This window comes from Apodemus sylvaticus, chromosome 16 (genome assembly GCF_947179515.1).
Source record: "Apodemus sylvaticus chromosome 16, mApoSyl1.1, whole genome shotgun sequence".
NCBI classification, from domain to species: Eukaryota; Metazoa; Chordata; class Mammalia; order Rodentia; family Muridae; genus Apodemus; species Apodemus sylvaticus.
Genome location: NC_067487.1, coordinates 15,290,086 through 15,305,046, shown reverse-complemented (window position 1 = coordinate 15,305,046; position 14,961 = coordinate 15,290,086). Strand labels below are relative to the sequence as shown.

The 14,961-nt window shown below is 47.6% G+C and overlaps 1 protein-coding gene across 1 annotated transcript in view; it reads right to left on the bottom strand.

Annotated features, from left to right (window-relative positions):
* Trio (trio Rho guanine nucleotide exchange factor) overlaps positions 1–14,961 on the bottom strand; it is a 302,890-nt gene that overhangs the window by 132,180 nt on the left and 155,749 nt on the right. The window contains 1 exon segment of the mRNA XM_052159365.1: positions 12,419–12,610. Within this exon segment, the coding sequence (XP_052015325.1) occupies positions 12,419–12,610 (192 nt within the window).

Here is a 14,961-nt window from a genome sequence, read left to right as displayed (position 1 = left end):
TCTCTCTCTCTCTCTCTCACACACACACACACACACACACACACACACACACACACACAGAGGCATTTCCCTTCCACATCCTGTACTTTCTGACTCCCGTCACTGGTACTGTATGCTCCCCCACCTGGCCTGCCAGTGAAGTCCACAGAGATAAAGCCACACAGAAGACTGCAGGAAGTGACTCTGGGACGGCACAGATGCCAAGGAAACAGGGTCTGAGGCAGTGGACTGAGGCTATATATAAAACGCATGATGTCAAAGGCCTGAAATAGTCCTACTCGATCTGAAGAACAGTCTGAGAGAAAGACCCTTTGTTACGCCAACTGAGGATGGACTGATGCATACCTTTCTGCAGTCTGAGTTAAGCAAAGTCTATTTTTAGGCTTTTAAAATGACATAACACACAATATCTAAAGTGCCTCTGAACAGAGGCATTTTAACTCTCTAGGATGTTTGTAAAAGTCTTAAGACAAAGTTTCCCAAGGATGAAAAAATAATGCACTTGTGTGCAAATTGATAATCTACAGTGAAAAAAAATCCACCTTTATCCAACAGCAAGAGGAGATATGTTCCATGCAAATTCACTGCAACCTAGGTTCTGTTTTTAAGAACCAGAGAACCGTGGAGACACAGGCAAAGGCAACACTGCCCCCTCGAGGCCTTAAAAGGCATGGCCAGGCCTTCAGTCTAGTACTGAGAGTTGTGAAGATGTGTAAACTGGGGTACGTGTTTGGCAGAAAACTGCCCACAACTGGGCTGTATGCACCCAGAGGCATGGACATGGACCAAGATACAAAGAGAAAGATGGTGTCAGGAAATGAAATAACATGGAGAAAAGCTTTGAGACAAAGATATGCAAGGATCCCATCTCTCCCAGCATCAGGAACGATCCTGAGCCCAGTTCTTCACCACAGCCTTGGGTTTACACTATACTAGTGGAAAGCTGCCGCATCTCATCTCAAGAAGAGGGTCCTCTCTTCATCACTCGGGAGGGAATTTCTGTCTGAGCTAATGGTTCTGGAAAGGACTGGACTATAGGTGGCTAAGGGCGTCCTGACATGTGGAAAAGACTCAGCAGCAGTCTGCCCTCCACGGGAAGCCATACAGGCTGTCGTCGGTGTTGACATGGAGACTGGTTTGGAAGCAGGTTTGCATGCACACCATGTGAGAGGCCTTATCCTTGGCAAAGTCCTTGTGTTCTATACCTGTAGTTTTATCTATGAAAATGGGGTGATTTTACCGACTAAATCTTCACAGATCCGCAAAGACAGTGCGAGAAAGAGTGAGATAGGTACACAGAGCGTGCTTGCTTACACCCAGGGCTCTACACACAAAAGCACTGCCACGGAGACCTGTGTCCCTACCCTCAGAACACAGGGGTGGGGGGATTAACACAGTGCAGCTGTGCACACTGCAGAGGCACAGTGTGGAGTAGCAGACACAGCTCCCCAGAGCTGCTGCCGCTGCCGCCGCTGCTGCCGCCACAAGTTCTGAGCAGAAACAAGTGGTTGCGACGGCAGTTTGCAGGTGCAAATGCAGCAGGGTAGCCACTATGCACACAGCATGTGCTTCTAGTTCAGGCACGAGGAACAGGCTGGAAAGAGAACCATTCCTCCCGCCTATAGGAAACTCCCCAGCCACAAGTGACCAGCGGTATGGTGAGTGCACATGCCTGGTGTCTTGATGGAGGAATTACAGTGTGTGTCTATGTACTCTCTGTCTGTATAATACATGTGCACTTGTTTATGGGTGCGCAGAAGCCAGAGGGCTTCAGATGCTGTTCCACCACTTTCCACCTTATTCCCTCGCAGCAGGGTTTCTCTCAGGCTGGAGCCATGATGGTGGCCAGCAAGCCCCACTGACCTCCCTCTGTCCCTGCCCATAGCACTGGGATTTGCACTGGAGTGTTGGGGACTGGAAGAGGGCTTCTCCCGCAGGAGCGGCAGGCGCCTTCATACACTGAGCTATTGCCCCGCCTGAGATGGAGCGGCTGAGGAGCACCGTCTATTCTTGCGTGGTATGCTGAGAAAACACCATAAGGCATGCATGGGTAGAGGCAGAACAGAGAACTAAGATCAGCATCACAAAACGTCACCACTGCAGGTGGCGAGGGTTGGTACGAGGAAGGAACCCACAGAAGTGTCACCGCAGCTCCACGTGTGAGATGGAGCAATGCGTGGGCATGCCCACCTGAGGGACACCTGTGGACAGGTGGGGTGAGGAGGCTACCGGCAATGGTGACCAGCCAGGGACAGGAGATGAAGCATGACTGACAGCCAGGGGACTGTAGGACAACTGTGATCCAAGGGACTGCAATGATCTGGGTACCGTGCGTGCCGTCTTATCCCAAGACATTTGGAATTTTTCACCTTTCTTTCTAGTCTACAATACCCCTGACAAATCAAATCATCTCCTCAGCAGCTAGGCTGCTATAAACACTGGGGAAAGCCCCTCCTCCATCCAGGTCATTTTAAAAATGCCTACTATGTGCTGCAAGTGTGCCAGCGTAGTGGGGGAGGGGGACATTGTTTAATGTAAATAAATTAATTTTAAAAAATGACTAATGTCATCCTGAAACAGTTTGTAGCATGTCGAAGTGTAATTTAATTCCTCTATGCCAGGAAAAAATGCTCAAGTCTGGGAGCCGTGACCACATTCTACGACCTATCCACCATTATTCCCCTGTGACCACACTTCTACGACCTATCCTCCATTCCCCTGTGACCACACTTCTACGACCTATCCTCCATTCCCCTGTGACCACACTTCTATGACCTATCCTCCATTCCCCTAGTCTGTTCCATCCCTCTAGCTCTGCTGCCATGGCAGAGGACCTGGAGTTCTCTGGCATCAGGTCTCTCCTGGACATGTCGGATTTCCTGAGGTGGGCTAGAACTGAACGGCAGGCCTGTGTGACTCAGACGGCAGCCCATGGGCATGCAGACACTTGCTTCCTTCACGGTCCGACTGATTCTTCCCTTAACTCAGGCTAAATGAGTTATTCTGAGCACGGCCCTGTGGACAAGCAGAAACAGCTCACTTCTTTATTGAACACACAGCACTGCCATCTGTGTGACACTCAAATGTGCTCACTCACAGTTTTGTATAGAAGCATCATCTCACAGCTTTTTACAATAAAACTATAAATGGAGATATTTCTGTCCTCAAAGAAAGACAAAGAGGTTTCCAACACAGTGAGTTAAAGGGCGCCTGAGTTCATCTCTCCAAGATGCCTCATACGGACATAAAGGTTCATAACAGGTTAAATGGCACTTCAAAGATCTGGCTTAAAAATCTCCTATGGAAGGTGACACCGAGTGATTAAGCAAGGCTGCCCTCTCGCCTCAGAGTATTTGACGTGAGTGGTCGTACACTCCTATGAGCACATCTGTCAGCAAGCCTGATGCTGCAAAGACACTGTGGACTTCTTCCTGGCATCTTCCACTTGAGACTGTGAGGAGGATAAAGACAGTCTTGGCTTTGTACCAAAACCCTCGGTTGATCTCGGGAGCCTACAAATCTCTCAAGTCTTTCACTTGTCCTTCATTCTCTAGATCTTTGTCTAGAAGTAACCTCAACCTGAGTACATACATAAAACTCACCTTCTTAAGAATATTAACAATGTTATCAAAGAACTGTGGGACACATCTATATCATTGCACTCAGGATACTGAGTCAGAGGGATGAGGCAGGAGGATTGTTCAGGCCATCCTGGGAGACTTGCTGAGTGCCTGGCCTGCCAGGACTATATAGCAAGACTCTACTTAAAACACAACAGCAGCAACAACAGCAACAGCAGCAGCAACAACAGCTACTACTACTACAACAACTACTCTAACAACGACTACTACTACTACTATAACAACTACTAGTAGTACTATAACAACTGCTGCTACTACTATAACAACTACTATTACTGTAACAACTACTGCTACTACTATAACAACTACTATTACTATAACAACTACTGCTACTACTATAAGAACTACTATTACTATAACAACTACTGCTACTACTATAAACAACTACTACTATATAACAACTACTACTACTATAAACAACTACTATAACAACTACTACTAGTACTGCCACTGCTACTCAGGTGTCTGCCCACCCACACTTCACCAGTGGAACCTATGTGGCAAGCTCCTAGCCCCCTTCTGCAGCCCTGAGAAAGCCATCATGTCTGGGAACCGAGCCTCCAGCTTGCTGAGAGGTCCTGTCTTCTCATAAAATCTCCTCTCCCTCATCTTGTCTTCCACATCAGTCAGCCACATGTAAGGAGAAGCCCACCCTAAGGCAGATGCCAAGGGCACAACACAGTGAGGTTTCTGCTGTGAGGATCAGGGGTCCCAGGGCAGAAAGCCTGCTCCTTCCCCAAACTGCTTCTAAGTTTTGTGTTTCAAAAAGGGAAGAGAAAACAACAGAGTCATAACAAAACCAGACTACAAGCCTAACCTGTGTGGAGGGAGCTACGGCTGTCCTGGGGAAGCCCAGATAGTACGCTGCTGGCGATCGCTCCCTCGCTCAGATGTGCACGGAACATCTCATTTCTCTCTCTGAGAGCCAAACCCTGCATGATTCATAAAGCTAGTTGGAGACCAAGAATGTTAGGGTCCCTTTAAGATAAAGTGTGGTAACACATATATTACATTACACATATATATTTATTCCCCACTGTACACACGAAGGCCTGTAAGACTACTGTTCCTGAGGGTGCATTAAAGTCCTGCACTTTTCGTACGGCATTAACCAGGCTGTAGCGCAATCAACTAATGAAGGAGCGAGGGGCAGCTGTCTAGTGAAAGGTGACCCTTCAATAGCACTCAATAATTTTAAAAAAGGGAGTCAGGGTAAAGTCAAACATTTATAATCTTCAATACAACATTAAATTATATATATATATATATATATATATATATATATATATATGGCAATACAGTAATCAGTTAATTTAGTGACTACTATGCATTCAGTATATTAGAGTTGACTATAGTTTTCCATAACAGTTTCTAACTTCTATAGGCCTGCTCTTTTTTTTTTTTTTTTTTTTTTTTTTTTTTTTACATTTTTTTACATTTAAGCCTGTGTGCCCTCATGTATATGTGGAGAACAGAGGGAACGTACAGGAATGCATTCTCTGCTTGTGCTATCTGAGTTCTGGGATAAAGCTCTTGTCTTGCAGCAAGCACAGTTACCTACCAGCTGAGACAACTCTCTGGGCCCTGCGGTTTTTATTTGTTGGTACAGTACTTAAAAATGACAAATTTCTTGATTTTAAGTCATAGTTTTAAAATTAATTTTCAGGGGAAAAATGTTTAGGGGCTGGAGAACTGTCTCAAAGGTTAGAAGCACATATTACACCTTCCCAAGTATTCCCAATTCAGTTCCCAGCAGCCGTGTTGGGTGACTACAACTGTAACTTCAGCCTAGGGGATACAAGCCACTCTCTGTCCTCCATGGGCAAGTGCACTAAGTGTGCATCCTTGTATGTGCGCACGAGGTCTCAAGTACATGTGCGAGAGCCCTCCCCCACATACACTTTTAAAAAATAAAAGAAATCTTTAAAAGAAAACAGCTTTTCCATGAATTGCTCTGAACAAAGTTCTTCGCTCCTGTGCAGAACCACACACTCCTTCTGCACCTGCCAACACAAATGTCTTTGTCAAGCATATATTTTGCTGGGATGAGAAGTATTTGGTCATAAGTGCAAATGCGTCACACAGATATGAATGACCCATGAAGGGCTGACTCCAGGAGAATGGGCTCTGGAGCTGGAGACCGTGGTTGGAGACCCAGGTCTCACCCGAGACCCGCGCTGTGGTGTGAGGAACACAGGTTACAATGAGGAGATATCTAAGGAAGGGAAGGGCAGAAACAGATTAAGCAGTTAGTGATCATCAGAGATTAACAAGGTTCAAGGCAGTTTAAGCCTTCTTCAATACACCTCCGCATCTGACGTTAAAATTTGGATTATTTTGTACCTACTGGAGGGCAGCAAGTGTGTGCTGGCAGTGACTATAAAGAAAACGTTATTTCTGGAGCTTGTATGTTGGCCTTCTCCAAACTGTCTCCAGCCTGGAGCTGAGGCGGGGGTAGTGGAGTCACCTGCCCTAGACCACTGGAACAGGTAGAGTGCTGCGTTACAGGGGCACAACTGCTGCGGGTTATTTTAATGCAGGTTACATTGCCACGGAAATTGTGCAAATGACAGGATCTGTTTTCTAAGACAACACTCTTTTTACGAGGATGCCAAACGAGATAGGAGAGCCACAGGGCTTGACAACCGATGCGCAGTTAGACCGGGTGCTGCCTGCCGAGGCAGAGGCACTCACTTTCCTTGGGCTACATTATTTAATTGCTTGGTCGTTCTTCTCTCAGGTAAGAAACCGAGTGCTCCTAAAGACAGACAATTTAATGGGGCAAGAAATTATATATCTCTTAGACAGAAATTGTTGACGCCTGAGCACATCAAATCAGATTCCTCTGGTAGAACACACCTGAGAGATCTCTACCTTCTGCCAACCACACTCACTTCTGGGCTAGGAATCTGGACACTAGACATTTGCGTCTGGTGAAGTATAGTGTAGCAGATTTGTTCTAGGAAATCCTGTGTGGATTCTTCCCCATCTGCACTGCACTTACCAAAGGACCCTTGTTTATTGCAGAGAAGTGCAAACTCTCATTATTGCTAAAACCTGCACATGACTATTCCTGGCTTCCCTGCTCTAACAGCCCCCCACTGGAAACTACACAAATGGTCTTCAGTGGGTAAATGGTCTATGCGTGACATATTCATGCGGTGAAATGCTACCCAGCAATGAATGGAAAAGAAGTGTTGATACGGGTAAGAAAGTGAGCGACTCTCGAGGATTAATGAGGTTGAAAGCACAACCACAAAAATATTCATGATTCCATTTCTGAAACACCAAAAATAACAGAGATGTGCGGCGTTGGTTACTGTTGAGGCTGGAGACGGCTCTTAGAAGGCCGTGAGCAGAACCAGAAGGCTCCAGGCATTCAGACCTCCTGCTTATGTTCCAGTGCGAGAATGAGAGATAGATGATTCTGACGACAGAATGACTCTGTGTGACCGCAGTGTGGACACCGTGGTGGCTATACAAACCTGTACCTAGGATGAAGCATGTGTGTGTGCACACACAGGCACGTACATGTGGTAAGCCTGGATAGACAAACAGCTGTCCTCTGATAGGGTGTGGCCTACAGAGAATGTTCCCACAGAGAGCAGAGCAAGGCTTCTGTGGGAGAGGCCTTCCTCGCAGGAAGTGAGGCAGCAAACAGGCTCTATACCAGAACGACCAACAGTCAGCTGAATCCGCTGCAGGACAGCTGGTTCATGCAGTAACCCCTGTGCACTGACAGGAAACGGCTGGATGCAAGGCAGGTTCTCGGGCTACCCAGGGAGAGGAGGGAGCTGTGGCCTTCCGCAATGGCCGCATGAACACGCACCAGGCGCACTTCCACGGCGAACTCTTCTGCACAGGAAGAAGCCAGGGACAGTCCTTCTCCCTCGGCACGCTTGGGCTCCCCTCCCTGCTGCTCCCTTGGGAGAGCTGAGGCCCGGCTCCAGCAAGAGTGAAAAGGGAAGCTGACCTGTTCCTTTGCTAGGAATGAAAATGAAGTCAGACTGGCACCCCGAGCGAGACAAAGCCGTCTCCAGGTGGCTGCTGGGCCTTTCCTCCGCCTTCTGAATAAAATGAAAGCTTCTCTTTTCCCAGGCAGTGCTCAAACACAGGACTGTGTCCAGCTCACAGTCAAGTTTGCAGAAGCACAGCCAGATCTCTCTGCTTGACCCAGGCAGGGTGGCAGCAGCCTGTGTCACTGGGGACCAGGGACTCTGAGAACAGGAGCCAGTGCTGGGTCACTGAATCATCTTCAGAAACAAACTGGCAGCAACCCACCCAGTTGCCTCAAAGGACCCAGGAATGTCAAAGCAGTTTGTAATTAAGCCAGGAACCAGGCTGGGGAATGACACTGAATGAGTAGAAATGGCTGAAATTGATTATATTATCACTGGATCCAGAAATAAAAATACCATTCAAGGCACTAAAGCTAAGATCGGGTGGCAGACCGATAGGACTTCACAACTTTGGATTAAGTATCTAAGTCTGGGATAGGCTAAGGAATGGGGACACAAAGGATCCTGACCTGAAACTATCAAGCAACACCGACATCTGAAGTGTGCTGGAGCAGCTGCGGTCGCTACTGTGACTCCTCACACACCAGAGTGGGCGTGGGGCGCGGGACACACTTCCCAATGACTGGCTAAGAAAGAGAGCCGATGACCAAGTGAACACTGGAAAGTCCATTCAGTAGGAAGAGAGGTCAGAACTATCATCAGCTCTGAGGTGAATAAATGTCACACGTGGTAGGAGAGGAAACAAGGGTGACAGGGAAGGGTGCATGTGCAAGGCTCAGAGACCTCACGAACAAAACCCACACTCCTGTTAGGACAATCAACATTCCAGGATCTACTTCAAAAACACTGAGGAAAAGACACTGTGGGCTGAGAGAAAGATTGGCAGGAGGGCATGCGTCTCGCAACATTCTTCTGAGAGGGGCGGGGCGTCTCAAGAAGAGACTGGGAGGAAGCGTCCTGGAATGCCTCTAACTCTGGCTTTAAGGGGGAAACTGGGGCTGCTGGATCCAGCATGGAGGTATAAAATAGCTGCCTTCTGTGAAAATATGTCCTTTTCTCTATTCCAGGACTGAGTGTCAAATCTGTGTCCTTCTCTAGGGTGGGACAGTCTAAGGCCACAGCGCACTTTAATGCTCTTACTCCATTCAGCTCACACATAAACCATAAGAGAGAAGCCACATTTCAACACTGACAGAAAAGCAAGATTAACAGACTCTAGGGCACAGTGACCATAATTTGGAGGTCGGGGAACAGAATCTTAGGTTGATGACCAGAGAGCTAGCTACCAAGCCTCTTCTAGGTGGGACTACCACAGACAGCTGAGCTGGCCATGAGTAAGCTGCCTTCTTGACCTTCCAGAATGAGTTGTTATGGGATTGTGTCATAGACAGAAACTGACCAGGCAGGAAAAAGGGAGGCCCACACTGAGGAGAATTAAAATTTACCCTGCGAAACTCTGTGCATAGTGAGGGCATGTCTTGGGTCAGGAGCCTTGTCACGTGACTTCCACAAAGTTCTATGGCCTTGCCTGTGACAGACACGTTTCTTAGTTATTTCTCAAGGTAAATGTCTGAGAAAAACTGCCTTGTATAGTCTATCTGTTAGCCACCCACCATTTTTGATGATGTCATGCAGACACCTGCCAATTTAAAGTGTTCCCATCCATCCATCTTTGTCTTAACTTTCACTTTCATTTTCAGTCCATTGAAGCTCATCTAAATGCCAATGAGACTGAGCCATGATCAGTGTGATCACTACCGAAAGCAACCTTCCTTCTTGTAGAAATCTATTAAGTACCCCCTCCTGGGGGGGGTGTGGCAGGCCACACAGAAGGACACTGTAGGTACAGTAAGGATACTCAGGAAGAGATGAGTCTTCTGAGGGAGAGTCTGTGGCTAACATGAAGCCCAGACACTTGGAGGAGAAAATCCTGGCTTGTGCCAACCCTACAGGATACTGTCCCTGGCGACCTTGTAAGCCACCTAGCAATATGGGCCCTACTCTGTGTTTATCGGCAGCCACCAGACATCCCTTTACTCTGGGTCACCTTAGGTATATGCCTCTGAGAGGAAGCAGTTGAGATAATTATACTTACCGTGATGGCGTCATCTATGAAAAGGAAAGAATGGGCCACTGACCCTTCTCCAGCCTGGGAGAAATTTACTTCACCTGGAGGATAGACTGGGGCCTTCTTAGCCTGCAGACCCACGGACACTAAAGGTCACAGAGTGCAAACCAGTCAAAACTGAAGGTGTTTCGATTTCAAAACAGTTTGCAAACCTAGTGACAATACAGGCTCTGCCAGGTCAGCTACTAAAGTCATTTATAATATTATCTTTTCTCCAAAGTGATACAGATGTTACTTTGGAGGGAAAAATCAACATATCTAAACTTCATCCTGTGCAAAATGCTTTCCTCTTAGCTGTCTTGCTGTGTCTGCGTGGTGACAAGTGTGACACAGTAGGCAAGGCAATCTGTACCACAGACTAGCTCAGGCAAAGACTCTGTCTCAAGGACACTAACCCTGTTCCTAGGATAGCTAAAAGCCACTGAAGACTATTCCCAGGAATTCGGTACAGGTGGGCACCACACTACGTCTCACTACTCTCCCAAGTCGCTGTCCATTCCCTGTGGTTACCACTCTTCCCACCTCTCCCACAGCACCTAAGACATTCAAAGCATCATCAGTACTCTGTGTGTTCATAGGGAACTGGCTGGATGTGAGCCTTCCAGCCTGCTCACGGCTCCGGGCTGGCTGTCACACATGGTCAACTCTGATCTTATTGCTCTCTCAGCTTTGAGGTGAACTGTGCAGTATAAAAAGGAGTAACTAACACAAATCAGGTAACACAGGAACACAGAGTCCTAAGGCAAGCTGGCCACTGCTGATATGGTGCTCCAGAAAATGTCAAGAATGGCAGTTGACTATGGCCAGGGTAGGGCATGGCAGGGGAGGACATAGTCCTAGAGCTGAGGATACGTCATCCATCAAGGGGTGGAATCCTAGAGAGGAGGGAGAATATAGCCCCAAAGGTGGGGCTCGAGATGCGATGGGTGGAATTGATGGGTCTGGCAGGAGACAACCTCATCAGGCTGGCAGCTTGGTTCAACACGTCTGACCTGCCGTGACAAGGCTGGGAGGTGGAGTGGGCAGAGCTGGGGAGCAAGAGATTCGGTCCAGTCTGATCACACATCCAAGCTAAAAACTGCTGGACGAATATCCACTGAACATGTTTCCTGGGAAAGATGGACTGTAAGTATTTCCAAGTCTGTCTTAGTCTTAGGTAGAACGGAGAGTGCAGAAGGACGCTACCTGTGTTGGGTTTTCTATTCTGATGTTCATCTCAGAACCATGAAGTCCCAGCCCTTCTGCAGAAAGGTCTGAGTGCCAACCACCACCGGAGCAGACCAGAAGAGGCATAAACTCCAGGTTTAAACGCATAAACGGTGCGGTTTGCCTACGGTTCCCACTACCTACTTCACAGATGCACAGGGTCTCAAAGGAAGCAAACATCACTGTCCTGGAGTTTAAAAACATCTAACTTGCAGTCCCTGGCTGTGAACATACTTCCCAAAGTCCCGGAACCATACTGAGGGTGCATTCCATAAAGCAACCTATGGGTACTTAGACGCTGGATGTCTTCTTACCCAAAGCAAGCCAGACTTGCCTCTCCCCAGTCTCTCCCAGTGACTTGATCCCTCCAGATCCTCCTTCTTCTACCGCCGTGAGCTTTTGTGTACATAAGCCCAAATTAAAGCACATCTTTAACAAGTCCCATGTATAGAGAGGCATGTCACAGTGTGTCACAGTGTGTCACAGCAACCTGTGAAGGTACTTTCTGAAGCGTTTTTTTTCCTAAGTCACCTAACATTAAACTTAATTTTAATATTATTAAAAAAACCCACTTGAAACAAAATATACCTGGCACAATAATGCCATCATATAATCTAAACACTCAAAAGGCGAAGGCTGAATCACTGCTCGTTTATAACCAGCTTTCATTACTGGGGGAATGCAGGACTACTATAGATTTCACAGCAAAACTATTCCCAAAAACAAAAATATTTTATATATATCTATATATCTATATATCTATATATCTATATATCTATATATCTATATATCTATATATCTATATCTATATCTATATCTATATCTATATCTATATCTATATATCTATATATAATATTTTTGGGACACTTGGTACCTATTTCTCAACATTCCTGATTACATTGATCTCTTGTTACCACAGGCACACACAGGACATTAGCACCTGTACCAAGTTACCTTTGGCATATTTAAACTCTGTAATAGAACTTGAAGGAGTAGGTGAAAGTAGTCTGCTAAGACCAGAAGGCCACCATGCTTTACCCCGTGATGAAGCAACACACAGACAGCACCCCAGCAGCGCTGTCCACAACAAGCAGGACCTGACGATGGAACACTGTTCCTCTCTAAGGCTGAAAAAATCTCCTTCTGCTTCTTGGTTCTCTTGCTCATCCCCTGACCCACAAGTCTCCCCGACTACGGATGACCCCTACAAAGGCAACCGTGTACCCATGTGCCAAGCACAGCCAGCTGCAGAAGCAGAAAACAGGAAGTTATCTTCCAGGCCTGATGCACTGCTGCTAATAGGTTCAGCTCCTAACCTGCCACCTGTCGGCCACTGCCTCTCATTATAAGAACATTCAGATTCTTTCCAACAGATCCAAGACCATGTCAGCCAGATTACATTCATTCGTTATATGATGCCTTACCTCTTTTACATGAGTGTGAAACGACACAGACATGTCCAGCAGGATCTTCCGTTGTTCAACTCGCCGGACAAAATCTTGTATCCGGTCTTCAAGCTGATGGGCAGCCTGATAAATCTCTTCGGGGTCACATTCCCCAGTCTGAGCCAGCTGCTCTGCCGCTTCTAGCAGTTTATCTGCATTTGTGTATGTGTTCTGCCCAAGAGAAACAGAAGGTGAGCATTCAGCAAAGCAGCCAGCGTGGGGGCCATAATACATGGCAACAGGGAACTATTAGCAGTGTTTCTGATCGCTCATATAAGGTAAGGAGCGATGACTTCAGGAGGCGCACACATCCCCATCAGTACCCTGTGCTGACGCCAAGCCAACTGTTAAGCACTGGCCAGAACGGCTCCTGACTCAAAAGGCCGTTCGATTTTTGCTAAGGTGGAGTCGGAAATGCCCCGTGGCCACAAAGGTCTCTTTCACTTTTTCCTCTCACTTTATGACAGAGTAACTGAGCTCTCCCCTTCTGCTTCACAGTGCACAGCTTAGGAAGGAAAGGAGACTCCCAGTGGCTAGAGCGTAGTCAGTGCGTAAGGCCGCCGCGATGTGGAGATACGTGGGGACTGTTCTCTGAACACCAATCTGCCTCATTCCTGATAACCTTGTGGCTGTGGCTGTGCTTCTCACACGAGCAGATAAGCTACAGCCTGCGACTGTTGTCGGAAACTGCTCAGGGACATTACTGATGAGAGGAGGCGCCGAGGGGGGCTGGAGGCTCTCGGTGTGGTCAGAGCAGCCTGCCCTGCAGGGAGGACTGAACTCCAGCCTGCGGCTCTGCTGAGGCATCGCTTGGCTCATTCATCCTCCTTAAAGTCCCAGAGCTGAACAGTACAAGGTGGCCCAGCGTATGGGAAAGGGATCCCCGGGGGTTGGGCTGGGGACAGGCTCAGCGAGCGACGGGGCTGATAATAGGGAAGCGAGGCTCCCAGTTGACGGAGAGGACTTCTGGATCAGTGCCCATATCACAACCTCACGGACTGGGGGAGATGCACAAGAAAGACAACTGCAGCCCACGGTTCTGAAGCCCAGGATATAAGGGCACATCTGATGGTGACAGTCCCAACATACCTCCGGCATTATAAGAGACAAGCCTGCACGTTTCTCCTGGCTTCTCTTCTCTTTAGAAAGCCACTAGGATTCGGTCATGGGTATCTATCTGCCCTAACGCTAAGACCCACCTGTGGACACCAGCCTGACTCATTTCCTCTCCTACTGCATCACAGCGGGGATTATTTCAACACAGACCTCTGGGGAGGGTGCACACACTACACCAAACCACAGCACTATTTCTGATACCCACAGTTCCTGTGCATCTCATGATGCAAAACTGGACCAGCTGAAGCCTCAGAGACTCCTTATAACTCCCTGTAACTGTTAACCATGTGAAAGCCAAAGGAAGACAGTCTCCTGTGATGGGAATAGCATCAACAGTCCTATCCCAATAGAAGACTGACAAATGGGAAGGCCCAACAGGGTGGGTACTAGATCCAAACACCAGCCCTGGCACCCTGTGCAGACCGTAATGAGAAACCAGGCTCCTAAGATGTGAGTCCGACTGCTTTGCTTGTCATCCCCCATGTGGCAGCTGCCTAGGGATGTACCTTGATATCAGCCAGATTCTGGGAAGGCACAGCACCGTCCAGCTATCTGATGCATGTTCGATAGACAGCTCTATTCCTCTAAGGCTCCACTGGGAAATCCCTTCAGGACCTCTGACATCATGAAAAACTTGTGTTTGGACTCTGAACCTCCCTCTGGAGGACAGGCTGAAGCCACCAGGACCCTGTAACTCCTGGACTTTATGTGCATGAAAAATCACCTTCTACCTGGGACCAGTTCCCTGGACAGGACCACTTACACCCCTGGGATTTTTCTAGCTTACTCCTCCAAACCCTTTCCACCTCTGGGTATGACAAGGTCCCAAAGCGCCATTCAGTATTAGGAACAGCATCAATTTTCTGAGCCTCCTTTTCATTCCTAGAACAAAGCAGCAGAAAGGGACTAGCTTCATGCATGAAGTGGTTTAGCCCACAGTTCTGTAGATCACAAGTTGAAGATTAGATGTTCCCTGGTTCGCTTCTAGTGTCACATGGAAGGGGGAAAAATCACATCTTAAAATAGGAAGCCAGACAGAGACGGGGGTGGGGGGGTCGGTGGGTGTGTATGTGTGTCTAAAATTCTGTCAAAAGTGTGTCTCACTAGAGGAATCTCACTGGAGGCTGTCTGCAGGTGCAACTCTTAAAGGCCTCTTCTCCTCACTCCCAACAAACGGCCCTTTGAGTGATAAACAACATCCAACACGTCTGGAGAAAGAGTGGCCTCCAACTTGGGTTACACTTAGTCAAAGCAATCAACTGTTTCAGGAACGTTGAGGCTGGGGACTGAGTGCAGTTACCAGCTCAGCACACCCTTTGGAAAACAGAACCCTGTGAGCAAACTTGTTTCTGAAGTAATGAATCCTGCTTTCTCACTGACTGTCACCTCAGCTCTGAAATAATTTA